This window comes from Coregonus lavaretus, assembly GCF_964263955.1.
Source record: "Coregonus lavaretus genome assembly, chromosome: 33".
Taxonomy (NCBI): Eukaryota; Metazoa; Chordata; class Actinopteri; order Salmoniformes; family Salmonidae; genus Coregonus; species Coregonus lavaretus.
The window spans coordinates 14,161,030-14,180,243 of record NC_140020.1 but is presented as its reverse complement, the minus strand read 5'-3'; the positions used below and the strand labels follow the sequence as shown (position 1 = coordinate 14,180,243).

The 19,214-nt window shown below is 41.9% G+C and overlaps 1 protein-coding gene across 2 annotated transcripts in view; it reads left to right on the top strand.

Moving 5' to 3' along the window:
* LOC311108534 (sodium/potassium-transporting ATPase subunit beta-1-interacting protein 2-like) overlaps positions 1-14,255 on the top strand; it is a gene marked incomplete at both ends in the record, with an annotated part of 178,649 nt that extends 164,394 nt beyond the window's left edge. For both annotated transcript variants that reach the window (XM_084151182.1, XM_084151181.1), the window contains 2 exons: positions 7,613-7,673; positions 14,170-14,255. In XM_084151182.1, coding sequence (XP_084007308.1) covers positions 7,613-7,673; positions 14,170-14,255 — 147 coding nt within the window. The remainder of the gene's footprint in view (positions 1-7,612; positions 7,674-14,169) is intronic.
* Between the last annotated feature and the right edge of the window lie 4,959 nt (positions 14,256-19,214).

Sequence of the window (19,214 nt, the reverse complement as noted above, 5' to 3'; positions counted from 1 at the left end):
CGACAAAACGAATGACGCACAAACATGTGCAAACAACCCTCTCAAACACTGGAGGGAAAATTTAGCTCCAAAACACGAAACAGTAGTACAATCACACACAACGACAAGCACACACAACGAGAACTAAATAGGGCACTAACGAGGACTAACAAGACACAGGTGTACAACATCCAGACAAAACCAATCGAACATGAAACATAGATCGGTGGCAGCTAGTACTCCGGGGACGACGACAGCCGAAGCCTGCCCGAACCAGGAGGAGGAGCAGCCTCGGCCGAAACCGTGACATAAAGTCAAAAATACAACAGAAAATATACACTGCTCAAAAAAATAAAGGGAACACTAAAATAACACATCCTAGATCTGAATGAATAAAATAATCATATTAAATACTAAAGCACTAAAGCATCCGCCAACTCCTGGACAGTCTGTGGTGCAACGTGGCGTTGGTGGATGGAGCGAGACATGATGTCCCAGATGTGCTCAATTAGATTCAGGTCTGGGGAACGGGCGGGCCAGTCCATAGCATCAATGCCTTCCTCTTGCAGGAACTGCTGACACACTCCAGCCACATGAGGTCTAGCATTGTCTTGCATTAGGAGGAACCCAGGGCCAACCGCACCAGCATATGGTCTCACAAGGGGTCTGAGGATCTCATCTCGGTACCTAATGGCAGTCAGGCTACCTCTGGCGAGCACATGGAGGGCTGTGCGGCCCCCCAAAGAAATGCCACCCCACACCATGACTGACCCACCGCCAAACCGGTCATGCTGGAGGATGTTGCAGGCAGCAGAACGTTCTCCACGGCGTCTCCAGACTCTGTCACGTCTGTCACATGTGCTCAGTGTGAACCTGCTTTCATCTGTGAAGAGCACAGGGCGCCAGTGGCGAATTTGCCAATCTTGGTGTTCTCTGGCAAATGCCAAACGTCTTGCACGGTGTTGGGCTGTAAGCACAACCCCCACCTGTGGACGTCGGGCCCTCATACCACCCTCATGGAGTCTGTTTCTGACCGTTTGAGCAGACACATGCACATTTGTGGCCTGCTGGAGGTCATTTTGCAGGGCTCTGGCAGTGCTCCTCCTGCTCCTCCTTGCACAAAGGCGGAGGTAGCAGTCCTGCTGCTGGTTTGTTGCCCTCCTACGGCCTCCTCCACGTCTCCTGATGTACTGGCCTGTCTCCTGGTGGCGCCTCCATGCTCTGGACACTACGCTGACAGACACAGCAAACCTTCTTGCCACAGCTCGCATTGATGTGCCATCCTGGATGAGCTGCACTACCTGAGCCACTTGTGTGGGTTGTTGACTCCGCCTCATGCTTCCACTAGAGTGAAAGTACCGCCAGCATTCAAAAGTGACCAAAACATCAGCCAGGAAGCATAGGAACTGAGAAGTGGTCTGTGGTCACCACCTGCAAAACCAGTCCTTTATTGGGGGTGTCTTGCTAATTGCCTATAATTTTCACCTGTTGTCTATTCCATTTGCACAACAGCATGTGAAATGTATTGTCAATCAGTGTTGCTTCCTAAGTGGACAGTTTGATTTCACAGAAGTGTGATTGACTTGGAGTTACATTGTGTTGTTTAAGTGTTCCCTTTATTTTTTTGAGCAGTGTATATATACAGTGTGTGCAAATGTAGCAAGTTATGGAGGTAAGGCAATAAATATGCCATAGTGCAAAATAATTACAATTAGTATTAACACTGGAATGATAGATGTGCAAGAGATGATGTGCAAATAGAGATACTGGGGTGCAAATGAGCAAAAATATAACAATATGGGGATGAGGTAGTTGGGTGGGCTAATTTCAGATGGGCTGTGTACAGGTGCAGTGATCGGTAAGGTGCTCTGACAACTGATGCTTAAAGTTAGTGAGGGAGATAAGTCTCCAGCTTCAGAGATTTTTGCAGATCGTTCCAGTCATTGGCAGCAGAGAACTGGAAGGAATGGCGGCCAAAGGAGGTGTTGGCTTTGGGGGTGACCAGTGATATATACCTGCTGGAGCGCATACTACGGGTGGGAGTTGCTATGGTGACCAATGAGCTAAGATAAGGCGGAGATTTGCCTAGCAGTGATTTATAGATGGCCTGGAGCCAGTGGGTTTGGCGACGAATATGTAGTGAGGACCAGCCAACAAGAGCGTACAGGTCACAGTGGTGGGTAGTATATGGGGTTTGGTGACAAAACGGATGTCACTGTGATAGACTACATCCAATTTGCTGAGTAGAGTGTTGGAGGCTATTTTGTAAATTACATTGCCGAAGTCAAGGATCGGTAGGATAGTCAGTTTTACGAGGGCATGTTTGGCACCATGAGTGAAGGAGGCTTTGTTGCGAAATAGGAAGCCGATTCTAGATTTAACTTTGGATTGGAGATGCTTAATGTGAGTCTGGAAGGAGAGTTTACAGTCTAACCAGACACCTAGGTATTTGTAGTTGTCCACATACTCTAGGTCAGACCCGTCGAGAGTAGTGATTCTATTCGGGTGGGCGGGTGCCAGCAGCGTTCGATTGAAGAGCATTCATTTCGTTTTACTAGTGTTTAAGAGCAGTTGGAGGCTACGGAAGGAGTGTTGTATGGCATTGAAGCTCGTTTGGAGGTTTGTTAACACAGTGTCCAATGAAGGGCCAGATGTATACAAAATGGTGTCGTCTGCGTAGAGGTGGATCTGCAGCAAGAACGACATCATTGATATACACGTAGAAAAGAGTCGGCCCAAGAATTGAACCCTGTGGCTATCATTGAATTATCATGAATACATTTGCTCAAAGCCCATTTTCCAAATGTTCTCCAGTCTTTTGTTCTCAGTATGGGGTTAAATACTAGGGAAACATTTGAGCGAGGCTTTCGCTTGTCCTCAACCTGTCTATGCTGTATTACACAGTGTGTGCAGTGCCTCATTTAGAGTGATGCATCAGCCTGCCATCCACAGCATTTACCCCCAACATCTCTGATTTGTGGTAAACAGAAAGCCTCATTTTATAGGAACTGCTGAAATGCCGCTTGGCTTTATTGTGATGAGTAATAAAACAAACATCAGACCCTTAGTATACTCTGTAAATGCCTCATGTATATACAATCAGCATTTCCCTGTGCCAGGTCTGGTTTTACAAGAGTCTGTATGCCAACAGTTGTCCTATTTAAAAGTTTTTATGGAATCAATGTACTTAGCCTTGTTTAGCCTTGATGACGTGTTGTAGCTTGCTTCCATTTCCTGGCGATGCAACCCCAGTAAAAAGCTAAGGTTCCACTAAAAGGTTGTTTGCTGGTGAAAGCTGTGAGATGTGGCTGCCGATGACCAGTTGTTGGCATGTTAAGCAGCTCCGGCCCAGTTTATAAACGCTAAGGACCAAGGCCACCCGCAGCGGGCCAGGGATCACAGGAGGATAAAGTCAAGGACATGTGAATTACCTTATGCACAAGCTGAGCCGCTCACAGTTTGAAATGGGAGTCTACACTTAGACAGAAATAGGAACACCAGGAAACGGATTAAACTACGTGATTTCGCCCACTTTTTATGAGGAGATAGGTTAGCTGGGAAATGGCATCCACATCAATTACTCTATGAGGGACTTTTGAAGTTACATTTTCCCTGCCGAGCTCTAATATTCGAGGGTGAAATAAAATATCTGAGTATTAATAAAATGTGAGGTTTTACTAGGCTAGGTTCCAGGATTTTTACACAAGCAGCATCATGCTCACACCACTAGACTTGGCACAGTATCCAAAATGCAATACCCCACTGTATGATTCTGATGTCAAGCAATCAATATGAAACCCATTTTTGACAATATATATACAGTGGGGGAAAAAAGTATTTAGTCAGCCACCAATTGTGCAAGTTCTCCCACTTAAAAAGATGAGAGGCCTGTAATTTTCATCATCGGTACACGTCAACTATGACAGACAAAATGAGAAAGTCCGTGTTGCCCAGCGACAGCCCCAAAACATCACTGCTCTAGAGGAGATCTGCATGGAGGAATGGGCCAAAATACCAGCAACAGTGTGTGAAAACCTTGTGAAGACTTACAGAAAACGTTTGACCTGTGTCATTGCCAACAAAGGGTATATAACAAAGTATTGAGAAACTTTTGTTATTGACCAAATACTTATTTTCCTCCATAATTTGCAAATAAATTCATAAAAAATCCTACAATGTGATTTTCTCAATTTGTCTGTCATAGTTGACGTGTACCTATGATGAAAATTACAGGCCTCTCATCTTTTTAAGTGGGAGAACTTGCACAATTTGTGGCTGACTAAATACTTTTTTTCCCCCACTGTATATATATATATATATATATATATATATATATATATATATATATATATATTTCTAATGGTGCTTACTGTAGAGAATGTTTAGTCAATTGTTCCCTGGCTGAATTGATACATTCAGAATGAATGGGCCTGTTCTGAAAACATTCCTCCTATAGTACATTGCATTGTTATGTCAGTTGAATTTAATAAGTGCTGCACAATTGAAACTGGAGTGTCCTCTGTCTCAGCCTCAACACTCCTTGACCTTTGAGCAGTGATTTGCATCTGATCCATCCATACAACAGCACCCTCCAACTATTATTATTATTTTATTTTTGTACCTTTATTTAACTAGGCAAGTCAGTTAAGAACAAATTCTTATTTCCAATGACGGCCTACACCGGCCAAACCCAGACGACGCTGGGCCAATTGTGTGCTGCCCTATGGGACTCCCAATCACGGCCAGTTGTGATTCAGCCTGGAATCGAACCAGGGGTCTGTAGTGACGCCTCAAGAACTGAGATGCAGTGCCTTAGATCGCTGCACCACTCGGGAGCCCTATAAGAAGGCCAACATGCGAACAGTATCCCATCAGTGCAAAACATGTCACTTACTCAGTGTCGTGGAGGACACAGTGTCAGAGCTGTCAGCTGCACAACAGAGGAGACTGTGTCTGTTCATTTATAAGGCTCCTGATTCAATTAGTCTTTGAACAGTAATGCAATCAGTCAAAGTCAACTGGACAATGCTGCCTTTTAAAAGTGACGGTTATGAATGTAGTACAGATGTGTGTCTCACTGACTCTAGACTAAACAATAGAGAATGGCTGTGTTGTGTGTCTGTTTATAATGCTTGCATTGAGAGCAATCATGCTCCCAGACTTATTCTCAATTATGAATGGTTTTCTCAGAAACTCTGCATGTATTATTCAGATTTATAGAATCACATTTTTAATCAACCGTCAATAATCATCTTCACAGTGGAATTTCCTACGGAGTAAAACAGCTTGTGTATAAAGGAGCCTTTATCATAAGAATACTCTGGTTAATCTACAGGAGACAAATTAGGTTTACACCCTGTAAACGAGATACCATTGGCTAATCAGAGGAGCTGAGTGTGTGTTTGTTGTTTTGTCTGGTAATCACCTCCTCAGTGCTCCTGATGGGTAAAGTGTGCAGTGTGTTGTGTGTGTGGCAGGGCCAGCATCGTGTGTGACTAGTGTCCTTGAGATATTCACGGAATCTTAAATCTGGAGTTCCTCAGATTTGAAACTGTGTCTGTTTATCTTGAAGGGTGGGGTGGAAACTTAATACGATAAACACAGACGATAAAGACGGCATGTTGGCTGCACTCTCCATCATGGTAGGGGCCGCTATGATGAATCTGAAAGCACACACACCTGGTTGCATGCTAGAATGGCCCTTAGACTCCAAACAGTGCCTGAATATGAGGACGGCACACCCATTATCCACATGGCTATCTACAGTGCTGTCTCGTGCCTGGCCTACTGTCTGACTGAATCCTCTGTCACATTGAGAATGTCCATTCCTCTCCGCACACTGACCACAGTCTGAACCACAGCTTCCCTATCGCACTATCCAATCAGAGACCTCCAATCACTGGCCTATGAAATTACAGGCCTAAGGAGGAGAGAGGGAAGAGAGTAATATTGTTGTGTTGTTCTGGGTTTTATTAGTGCCTAGAGCAGGGATATCTAGTATGCTACTGTATTTCTCTCTGGATAAGCCTCCAATTAGATTTCCTATGTTCCCCTGGCTTTCTATTGTTATACTTAATCCACTAAATCTAAATTAGGTGACACATTTTAAATACAGTCTCATTAAGAACCGCCAGGCCCACATTATTTGATACCAACAATTATTATTTTTTAGGCCTTGGCTGCAAATACGGAGGTTTCACCCCCGCCCCACCCCTTTGGAAATGTATTTTTCAAAGCTACCGATCCGGATCACGTTCTGCGCATGTGTTATTTTACACACACACCTTTTTTCTACGCAGCTGCTGCTCACACTCCACCTCCATTCACGTTTCTCTCTTTACTCACCCTCTTCAGAACCATGATGGTATAGCCAATGTCTCTACCTCATATTTCTGAAGAGCTGGAATAAAAACCCTGAGGCGATTTGAACGAACATTCAGGGCCATTATGAAGGCTACAACCTTCTCTGTCTGTTGTAACAGATATTGCAGTTACGCAGTCCCTACACATTGCATTGGAGGAAAAGCAATCTGCATTTTGTGTGATATAGGCAAATCTTTGTAGTTGCTGCATTATCGTAGCCACTAGCCAGAGTTGCTGAAAAATAACACTAAAACTTTGACTACCTGTCTGCCTCCTGCTTAGCCAATGTTTGTATGATTAAAAAATAATAATAAATCGCTAATTAGACTGCGTCTGTGTCTTGCTTGTGTTTGATATGCTGCATGTAACTCCCCACTTGAGTTTTGCATTGGGGCAAATGACAATCTGCGAGTTTGTATCATGTCTTTTGTGGACAACATGTAAATAGCTGCATGTAGCCTAACTCCCCTCCTGAAAAAAGAACATGAAAACGCGCTTATGCCTAATAGCCTACTGAGGCGTGGAATGCTGTATTTGGAACATGTCGACCATGTCCTTTGTGTACAACATTAATTTTTGTAGGCTACACCAGACTAAGGCGTTCATTGCCGATCAAGGAAGGAGAAGAGGCAGCTGAGCACTGAGCAGCAGCTACGTAGGCAGCAGTTACAAAAAAAATCCTGAAGATGCGCAGAAATCACTATATCTTTAGCCACTGCAAATCGGGTTTCCAAAAAATCTGGAACCGCAGCCTCTCTGTTTCTTAAATGTTATTTGTATTAATATATATATATATATATATATATATATATATATATATATATATATATATATATATATATATATATAATCATAGAGGGAGCCATCTATTTGTTACTATTTGTGATTTGACGATGCAGGGTTTATTTTTTGGAACATTGTTTATGTGCCTCTGTTTTTCAGTCTCTCTTCCTCCTCTCTATATGACCCATTTCCTAGAGCAGTGTGATACACTAGATGCTGTACTAACACCTGTTTCCTCAACACAGAATGTTTTCCTTATGGAGATGCTCTTTTGATCTCTCGATCATTTTCTACTTTTTCTCAGTGGTGGCTCATGTTTTCCCACCAATACGTTTGTGTAGCTCTCTGCATCTCTTGAGGGCATGGACACAAACATCTATGTTTCCTTCACTGATTGTGCTATTCTAATTGGTCCCCTTCTCACTGTAAAATTTCACAACTCTGCAGAAAATGTATTTGATTACCTTTCCCCATTTCTCTTTTGCAGCTTGTTGGGTTCATCTATGCCTGTTATGTGGTGAAGCTCATCTCAGAAGAGGAAGACAGCTGTGAGTATTGCCTTTCAATTAATATGGTAGATCTACGAGAAATATAGCATTTCCCTTTGCTTGTTATAATGAAATTGTCAGACCATTTTAAAAGTGCCATCTCACCTCATGTGCCTTAGTGAAACGCACATATTTTATTCATAAGCGTTACCTGACCAATCACATAACAGTAATGAGCCATCTTCCTGGACTCGTGCTATGATATAATAACTGAAGTGTTTACATCCAGGTACACGCTTAGAATAAAAGGTGCTATCTAGAACCTAAAAGGGTTAATTGGCTGTCCCCATAGGAGAACCCTTTGAAGAACCCATTTTGGTTTCGGATAGAACCCTTTTGGGTTCCATGTAGAACCCTTTTGGGTTCCATGTAGAACCCTTTCCCCATAGGATTCTACATGGAACCCAAAAGGGTTCTACCTGGAACCAAAAATGGTTCTACATGGAACCCAAAAGGGTTCATCCTGGAACCAAAAAAGGGTTATCCTATGGGGATAGCCGAATAACCCTTTTTAACCCTTTTTTCTAAGAGTGTAGATACAGTATGTCTGGCTCAAGACTGACATCTCTGTATTCCTGTGTTTACAGAGGACATGATTTACTCTAATAACTGGGCATTGGCATGTACATTCCTCATCTGGTCGGATCTTTACATTTAATTAATTTAATAATAATAATAATATTAATACATTTAACCAAGTTTAATGCTCCAGCAAACATTTGGATTTAGATGTTGCTGGATTTAAACAATTAATTTTATTGATCCCAGGCCCAGCGACTTGTGGATCCTAGCCTTAAAGGAAAGTGTGGGAAATGTCCCCATTTGTTAAGTTCAGAAAACATTGCAGCACAGACCCAGTCGAATTGCCTTGTTCCAAGATGCATGAATTATTCTCTTTGGCCACTGCCTCATTTTTTACAAAAGTTATATTGAGACAGGCATTTGTGTGTGTGTTATCGTCATTTATAATTAATATTGATTGCCCCAAGACATGTGCGACTTCTCCTTGTTACCGGTCTTTGTAAACATAGTATGTGTTGGAAAGAATGTATTTGCCAACTACCCAGGCATGCTAGATCAATAATATATATATATAGCGATCTCTCTCGCATTTTCTCCATTTGCAACATTCATCACCAATCAACAGACATACAGAGAAAGAAGGAACGAGAGGGGATAGAGAGATAGATATAGAGAGGGTGGGGCGACTCTACATGCCTTCTCTGTCGTTTCAGATTTTTTTTCACTGCATTAATTCTAGTTTCATAATTCTAGTTATTTTTATTTTATTTTATTTAACCTTTATTTAAACAGGGAATCACATTGAGATAAAACATCTATTTTACAAGAGAGCCCTGTATACATTACAATAAAAACAGAAAAATAAAACAACATACACATATATGTGTATACAACAATATAATTCAGCACACAATCACTAAATTAACATATTTAATAAAAGCAATCACATTCAACTACATAGAAGTCCTCAATCAATCATTTAAACTGCCTGAGTGGCACCAGCACATCTAACTGCAGTGAACTCTGCAGATTGTTCCACAAATTAGGGCAAAACGCAGATTTTCCCAAATCTGTGGAGACTGAAGGTTGGTACAGCAAGCCTTTCTTACAAGTGCTCGCCTCCCCTAGGTCGTAGGTCCCGGCACAATACTGTTGGTGGTTGGTAGGTTGAAAATACTTATCCCAATGTACTGAAATTATACCTGACTGCTGGTTAGTGTGGTCTCAACAGAACATTGTAGGCCCATTATTCATCAACAATGCAGATTCTTCATTTGGCAAGATTTGAATATAATTGAAGAAGGCTTTGCATCTGATAACATGGTTGTGGTTCCCATAACAACTTCAATGTACAGACAGTACATTGTATATGGGAGCTATTATGAGAGTCATAACTAAGAGATTCATAGTGTGTGCGGTGAGGTTGCTCCCTCAGGCTAGAAAAAGATTGAGTCAAATAAGTGATGCAGCGCTTAGTAGACTATTTCCTCTACATTTAGCATGGGAATCTGAGTGGAAAAAATGCAGCGCTTCTCCTGGCCCTGCTGGAGCCCCTGTGAGAGAGCTAACAGGCAAGCAAGAGTGCTGAACCATGACCACATCCGAATGTGAGTCTCTCAGCTACCTGAGATTGCCTATCAGACCACAGCGCTCTCTCTCTAAAAGAACATCTCCAGACATAGTTTTCCCATCTTTAGAGCCCAAACGTACCCCCCCCCCACCCCCCACCCCCTCCCTCCTTGCCCAGAATGGGGAGTACCTCAATTTGAAATATTATTGAGCCCCCTTGAATAAGTAAAGGATTCCCTCAGGCATTGTTATGATAAAAGTCATTTGGGTCCACATTAAGAGCAGGTTCTATTTGCCACTCAATAATGGCAGGTAGAAATGTGCCTTTCAGGGGAAATGAAAGGGGGGGGGGTGATGATCATTTCCATCATCTAGCTGTGACAGAGGAGGTTTGATGTCCTGCATGAGGGATTGCTGAGAGACACTGTTTAATTTGGCCAAACACAGAGGAATAATATTGTCCAACAGTGTCCATATCCTCCAGTGAATGAGAATGATATTGATGGTTTGATCCCTGAGGCATGAGGAAACACTAATCTGGGAGCCAAATTGGCCATTACAGCTCTAATTAATATAGTACATGAAGCACCTCAGCGAAGGTAATGAACAGCTAAAACCAATCAACACGCTCACTCCGTAATTACAGCTACTATCAAGGGTAATATCCCAGGGTCCATTTAAAAGAAAGGACGGTATTTAAAATTATTTCGCCTCCAAGAGAGGAGGAGAGAGAGAGTGAAGAAGAGAGAGGGAATCAAGATGCAAGCCTTCCTCTGTTGGATTTGCAATCAGGGTCAGTGTACCAGGAAGGTGGAATCTCATGTTGATTGGCCCTTGGCGGCATTTCATTTGCCGCTGCTTTGTCATACCAACTTGTAGTGACTGCTTAAGACAAAACAATTTGGAAACATAGACCAAGTCGTGCTGACTGCTATTCTCAACAATACTGCCATCAAACCTTCCCCTATATCTTATAAGGCCTACTTAATAAAGCACAATCAATATGTGCCTATATCTTTGGGGGAGGGGGTGGCTGTTTATCTCTTAATGCAGATTGCTAATAGTGTTTTACTGGCATCCTTCAGGGCTTTTGGTATGGATATACTAACTGTTATAATCCACCTTAAGTGATTTTAACCATTAGCACATTGTTTTTGTGTGTTTCGTCATCAAGTGAGCTTCTTTTTTCATATTAGCACAGTAAACATAAGTAGCCGGCAGGCATTTAACCATTAGGACATTATTCCATCCATCAAAAGGAAAATATTAAAATAGCTTTTTTATTAAACACATAATGGTTTGCCTGTGGGCTACATACAGTTGAAGTCGGAAGTTTACATACACTTAGGTTGGAGTCATTAAAACTCGTTTTTCAACCACTCCACAAATTTCTTGTTAACAAACTATAGTTTTGGCAAGTCGGTTAGGATATCTACTTTGTGCAAGACACAAGTAATTTTTCCAACAATGGTTTACAGACAGATTATTTCCCTTATAATTCACTGTATCACAATTCCAGTGGGTCAGAAGTTTACATACACTAAGTTGACTGTGTCTTTAAACAGCTTGGAAAATCCCAGAAAATTATGTCATGGCTTTAGAAGCTTCTGATAGGCTAATTGACATAATTTGAGTCAATTGGAGGTGTACCTGTGGATGTACTTGTGCTTGACATCATGGGAAAATCTAAATAAATCAGCCAAGACCTCCACACAAATTGTAGACCTCCACAAGTCTAGTTAATCCTTGGGAGCAATTTCCAAACACCTGAAGGTACCACGTTCTTCTGTACAAACAATAGTACGCAAGTATAAACACCATGGGACCACGCAGCCATCATACCGCTCAGGAAGGAGATGCGTTCTGTCTCCTTGAGATGAACGTACTTTGGTGCAAAAAGTGCAAATCAATCCCAGAACAACAGCAAATGACCTTGTGAAGATGCTGGAGGAAACAGGTACAAAAGTATCTATATCCACAGTAAAACGAGTCCTATATCGACATAACCTGAAAGGCCGCTCAGCAAGGAAGAAGCCACTGCTCCAAAATCGCCATAAAAAAGCTAGACTATGGTTTGCAACTGCACATGGGGACAAAGATCATACTTTTTGGAGAAATGTCCTCTGGTCTGATGAAACAAAAATATAACTGTTTGGCCATAATGACCATCGTTATGTTTGGAGGAAAAAGGGGTGGCTTGCAAGCCGAAGAACACCATCCCAACCGTGAAGCACGGGGGTGGCAGCATCATGTTGTGGGGGTGCTTTGCTGCAGGAGGGACTGGTGCACTTCACAAAATAGATGGCATCATGAGGAAGGAAAATTATGTGGATATATTGAAGCAACATCTCAAGAACATCAGTCAGGAAGTGAAAGCTTGGTCGCAAATGTGTCTTCCAAATGGACAATGACCCCAAGCATACTTCTAAAGTTGTGGCAAAATGGCTTAAGGACAACAAAGTCAAGGTATTGGAGTGGCCATCACTAAGCCCTACCTCTATCCTATAGAAAATGTGTGGGCAGAACTGAAAAAAACGTGTGCGAGAAAGGGGGTCTACAAACCTGACTCAGTTACACCAGCTTTGTCAGGAGGAATGGGCCAAAAATTCACCCAACTTATTGTGGGAAGCTTGTGGAAGGCTACCCGAAACGTTTGACCCAAGTTAAACAATTTAAAGGAAAATACCAAATACTAATTGAGTGTATGTAAACTTCTGACCCACTGGGAATGTGATGAAAGAAATAAAAGCTGAAATAAATCATTCTCTCTACTATTATTCTGACATTTCACATTCTTAAAATAAAGTGGTGATCCTAACTGACCTAAGACAGGGAATTTTTACTAGGATTAAATGTCAGGAATTGTGAAAAACTGAGTTTAAATGTATTTGGCTAGGGTGTATGTAAACTTCAACTGTATTAGCATTTACTCTGCAGAACAATAATGAACATATACGCTTAGGTGCTAAAGCTACAGTTACTGAAAACATTTTTTACCCCAATTTTGATCTTGTCTCATCGCTGCAACTACCCAATCGGCTCTGGAGGCGAAGGTCGAGTCACGAGTCCTCTGAAACATGACCCGCCAAACCGCGTTTCTTAACACCCGCCTGCTTAACCCGGTCACCCTGCAGGTGACCGGTCTGCCACAAGGAGTCGCTAAAGCACGATGAGCCAAGTAAAGCCCCCCCGGCCAAAACCTCCCCTAACCGGGACGACGCTGGGCCAATTGTGCGCCGCCCTATGGGACTCCTGATCATGGCCGGTTGTGATACAGCCCGGGTCTGTAGTGACGCCTCTAGCACTGCGATGCAGTGCCTTACACCTTTTCTTGAGAGGATGTGGTGCGAACCTCGACCTTTATTGTATCCTTCATACAGTACGAGTACCAGTAGCTTGTGACTGTATGGTTCTATCTGCAAAAAGATGATTCTGAGATAATTGGCTTTAATTTTCCGAACCCTCATTGGTTTGAATGGTTTCAGCAATTTTTATCTTGTATTATTTTGAACTTAACAACATGAATTGGGGTATTTAGAGTACTATATACATAGAGAAAATTGAACAGAACAAGGCTATGTCAATAACTAAATTTGGACAAAAATGCAGATAGAAACTTATAGTCCCAAGCATTCGAGTTAGCCTTTTGTTGAAACTGCCTGATTGAGATGTGTCCAGTCTCCAGATCAGTTCTTAAATTGTACACTTTCTGTCTTATCTCTGCAGGTCCTCTGATAAGCCTGATCAGAGTACACAGATCAATGCCTATAATGGGGGCCAACAAGGATTTTAAGCTTTTGGTGAACATCCCCTAAATGTACCATTATAATGATGATAATACCCAACCTTCCATTGCCTCCCATTCATGGCGGTAGGGAGGGAAGGGGACACTCATCAGCTAATTCTCCATTTTATCTCAGTGTTTTGTTTGTCTTGGAGACAGACTCGGATGCATAAAGACATCAGATTGTTATCAGAGGCTTTAGTACCTCCGTCTTTTTGTGTTAGGCCCAGATACCCAGACCTGCTGGGCTTGAAACTGCTGGCAGGCCTCTGTGGAGGGCTGGGCCCTAATCCTGTCCAGTTTGTATTCTGTGTGATCTGCTAATCCAACAGGCCATGCTCCCTGAGCATTGCTCCACCGCGGATATCGCCAATACCCAGCCCTTAGATGGTCCAGACACTGATTATCCACTGCCTGGGATTATCACAAAGACACAAGCAGGCACACGCTTATTTAGAGAGACAGAAGCACACACACACACACACACAGAAGCACACAGACACAGAAGCACACACACACACACACAGAAGCACACAGACACAGAAGCACACACACACACAAGCCTTTGTTTGATCTAACAGTAACCAGATGTCCTCATTTTCTTCTTCTATTTCTCTCCAGTTGATTTTATAGGAGGGTTTGACTCCTACGGTTATCAAGGGCCTCAGAAGACATCCCATTTGCAACTACAACCCATGTACATGTAAGTGCACTGTAGCTACATCTCTTCACACCTCCCATTACAGTACTTCTGAAATGTTTCCTCCTGACTATGGCTTAGCCTTGTCTTTTCTGGGTACCAAGATCACTATGTTTTCACACTTGAGTCTATAAATTGGACAAATAGGACTAGCATATGTGAGGACATTATAATGTAAGGCAGAGAGAAGTCTCATCGATAAATAACTCTAGTGTCAATACAGCTAAATAAATTGCTTGGGTCAACACTGAGGGAGGGGCTGTTTGTATCTGGACTCCTGAAAGGTTAGGATTTGCTTGAAACGAAATGAGGAGAACACAGGAAGAGATGTTCAGTCTTAAAAGGATTTCCCTCATTGACATTGAATGGATCAGAGATATTATTTTATAATCCAGTGCAGGCCAGTCAACATATCATACACTGGGAATAGACAGTAATCCACTCCTACTGTATAAAGAGTTATCCTCGAAAGCTAATCTCATAGGTATGTTGAACTGTAGATGCATACTGGGAAGGAATATCATTTTCACAATGACAGTGACCAAAGTGAGGATGATGCTGTTCATAATGCAACAAACTATTAACTGCACTGGTTAGATATAAAGGTATTACACTAATATCTGACAGGATAAAACATCCACCAGTTATACAATGTAGCATCAGCTGCTCATATGGGAACTACTGTGTCTTTAAATGTCACGTTTTTATCACATTTCGCTGGGGGTCACATGAAGCGATTGTTTTGGATATGTATGGCAGGGGTCCAAGCTGTGCTCATGGCCTGGTGTGCCAGATGAGCCCCACAGTGGCAGGAACAGAACAGCCTGGGTATCCCCTGCCTGCCTGCCTGCCTGCCAGTGTCTCTCTGTGGAGCACAGGCCTCAGCTGACTGGCCCAGCTAACCCTGTGACTCTAACACTAGGAGGGGGGAGAAACTCTGTGAAGCCATGCCAGGATTTGGAGCAGGGTGCTGACATGTCTGCTGGTGGAGAGAGGAGGTGGTGGGAAGAGAGAAGGGGGACGGGAGGCGGGGGTAACAGCCGTTTGCCCAGCCTGATGCCTGTGTTAGGTTATTTAGGGTGACTACAATTAAGTGTGTCTCCTAAATCTTAACCTGCTGTCTGTCACTCTCAGCAATGTATGAAAAAACAACAGGGAGGGGACAATGAAGTGCACATAGGGGTGTGTGGACATTCTCCATTGTGTCTAATGTGAATGGAATAGGATGGGTTGTATCTGGTCCATTGTGAGATCAGTATTGTACCGTCTGTTTTTAGCTGCTGGTTATATATGGTCAGCTGAGTTCAGGTGGGAGTCCTCTGTCATTTAAGGGAGTAGGCTTTAGACTTGGACTCAAGGTTACTTACGCCTCAATCCTTCACCAACATAACTTCTCAATTGTGTCATAAAAAATCTGCCTATCCCTCTCTATAATTGTTGGGCATATAGTTGTCTAATTCTAGGGCATATCACCTTGCTGTAATCACATCATACAACAACTATAATTACATAAGAATAATTCCCTGCATTGCTCAGGGAAAGCATATTACTGTCAGTAGGTCAGCATATAATACATATGGGAAATTATGGATTTAAGGGACTTGATATTTGTAACACAGGAGACTGAAACAAACAAAAATGCCATTAAGAGCCATTCTGTGGTTTTATGGCACCCAATAGGGAAGACAATAGAGATGATAAATCATGGACACCAAGACAATGGTGTGGTAGATGTGCTACATACCATCTTCAATGGTCAATCAGTCTTCACAGCTGATACCCATTAACAATAGTTCTTATTGGATGTTACAACTGTGAATTACCAAGGTCTTTAGAGAATAGTGGTAGGTGTAATCATTCTCGCTTTGTTTTCATGCTGAGTTTGTTTTAGCATGAACATAGCTTCTATTTGAATATATCTGTGGTATTGTGCTTTATTGACACTAATTACTTTGCTCTTTCTCTTCACAGGGCAAAGTAACAAAGGACAGCTGCCTTATGTACCAATCAAATAGAGAGCTACCGTTTTAACTTTTTGTTTCATTTCGTAAATGTCTTAAAATAATACAGTGTCTTACAAACTGTGTGGAGTAAGTGAGATTCTACACTTTAACCTCAAAGACTCATAAAAACACTGGATTTCATTTTGTCTCTCTGCTCAGCCTCTGCTCAGTGGAGTCACAGTCTTGTTCTGGATGAGGGGCCAGGCAGGTGCAAGAGCACCCTCCTGTGGCTGTATTGACCTTACAGGATGCATATCTCTCCTCCATGCTTGTTCTTGCTCTCTTTCTGACAGCTGAATGACTGAAATATTAAGGGAACAAATTGCATTGATTCCTCTGGACAGTGTTCAAATGGATCAAGATTCCGGACAAAGGGAAACTGTTGGACTTGTGCCAAGTTCTGAGAGCACTAGCTAAGTGATGCCGCAGAGTTTCAATGTGTTCTGACTAACTTGATTAGAAATACTCTTCGCTTAAAGAATGTTCAATAACTGATCAATATGGCTTTAGTCATCAGAAGTAGTCCTATAGCCCCTTCTAAAGAGCTGATTAGAATAAATGTACATGTGAACCATGATGTGTTTACAATACACTTTGGCCGTTGGAATTCCATCTTGAGTTGGGCAATTGCATGGGACAAAACTTTGATGAAATGGGAAAAGCAACCAGTTGCTTTTTCTTACAATGGATGTATTTGTCTTGAAAGTGCCAAGAACAATAGTTAAAGATGAGTTAGACAAAATATTGGATGCTATCTAGAGATACATATTTTTGGAGCTAGTCTCGGGGACATCAGTTAAAAAATTCATTGGGGGATAACACCATATTTGTTTGCATGAGGTGTCAAAATCTGTTGCATATTTAATCTCTGAAAGCACTGGACATTATCCCAGACTAGGTAGAGGTAACAGTTGGCCTTTCTGCAGCTGTCTTTGCGCTGTAAAGTTATGTGAATTTTGTGCTTTTCTAAGACAGCGTGGAGTCTTGAGTCTAAAGATAAAGAGAAACTAAATGTAACTTCTTTCAATTCTAGGCATTTTTTAACATGTGACAGTGTTTACTCTTTTATAGTTCAATAATATTTTATTATGTTGTGTATAAGTGGGCCTTTCTTTTACTCCTAACTGTACAAAGTGTCAAGGGAAACCTTGGGAACAATATCTTGCTGATAGTCTGGTGTGAGGACTAGAAGGAGGTGTGTGGTAGAGTTTGTGCTGTGGCTGAAACTTTGTGCTTTTGTCTATTGGACAGTGCGGGAACCCCCGAACCAACCAGGACCGCCTCAGTTCTGTCATCATCGTCGTAGCATCCTCATACTGTAACTCTTCTACTGAAGGGAGCCTGCTCCCTGTGAGCATATTTTTTTTGTATATCATGCTCCGTAGACCTTAACTCCATATCATGGGACCTCTCTATGGTTTCTATTTCAATGGTGTGAATCTGTTGGCTCTTTTGTAAATGAATTAGGTAATACTTACAGGCCTTCCAAGTCCTAGAATATTCAAATGGTACCTCGAGATGCATAAATGCCTAAAATGCTCTTCTAAACTCAGGCAAGTTTTTCTTGCACCATTACTATACACTTACTACTCGTGTTTAAACATCACCATTGTAACAGCATATAGAACATCTGAAGACATAAAGATTCCTAAGCATTATCCTCTTCATAACATTTGTATCTGGGACAGTATATTGGTATTCAACTGTGTAAAAGCAATATGATCTCTACTATGTTTCCTTGCATTGTAAGTCCCAGATGACACCTCTTGAAGAGTCAGTTGTGTTTTATCAGTTAGTTGTTCTAATGTGAGTGGATAGCAGAGGAGGCTGGTGGGAGGAACTATAGGAGGACGGGCTCATTGTAATTGCTGGAATGGAATGAATGGAACGGTATCAAACATATGAAAATCATCAGGTCCGTTCATTCCATTCCAACCATTACAATGAGCCTGTCCTCCTATAGCTCCTTCCACCAGCCTCCTCTGGTGGATAGTGGATGTAGATACTGGTCACTATCACCCTGTGCCAGATAATCCAGTCTGAAGTGTTGAAGACCAACATAGTTACTTACTGCTGCAATCTTCCATGACCACTTCATTCACAGAGAGGATTCAAAGTTGTAAATATAGCATAACATTTTCGACAATATGTTGTATAAGATCTGAATAATTTGATTGTATCTGGCAGTACAGTATTCTAAGTTCCTATACATTCAAATGGAGCTGTGTATAATACTGTTGCAGGTACTCAATTGCTCATCGTAGTACTTTCCTGAATACTCCATCGGTTGTTTTGCTTGGGTTCAGTGCTGACTTCTACTTCTCAATAGTTGTAGACATTTTCTATTTATGTTACTTTTCAAAATGACTGTAAATATAATAAAATCAAACTGTGGAAAAGGCCAATCATTTTTCTCATTTGTTTTCCGAGTACTCTCACTTCCTGCAACGTCTGATGTAATCACTGACATCCTACTTTCTAGTCTCTCATCTGAACAGCAATATGTAATGATACAATAATAGTTAGCTATGCCTAGCAACAGCCTGTACCGCCTGAAGGTATCATTCATTACAATTTCCTACGGTATGTGAGGCAAACTGTTGCCAGCCTCAGCCCATCCGTCCTCAACACTGCAGAATTGTTTTGATTTATTTAACCTTTATTTATCCAGGTTAGTCTCATTGAGATAAAATCGCTTTTTCAAGAGAGACCTGGACCAACCAAGACAGCAGCAGGAGGAACAATGTTTGAGACAAATATCAGACATGCTGTAACAACTTACAGACATAGTCACACCATTAAAAAAATGTTTTGTCGTAGACACAGAAACATACAAGCGTCATAGATTTAAAAAACTCTATCATATGTACCACCGCATCAAGTCCTAAGGACAATCACATTCCTCAGTAACATGTGAGTCAACCAAACTTTTGAACTCCTCCAAGGAAACATGATCCTGGAGT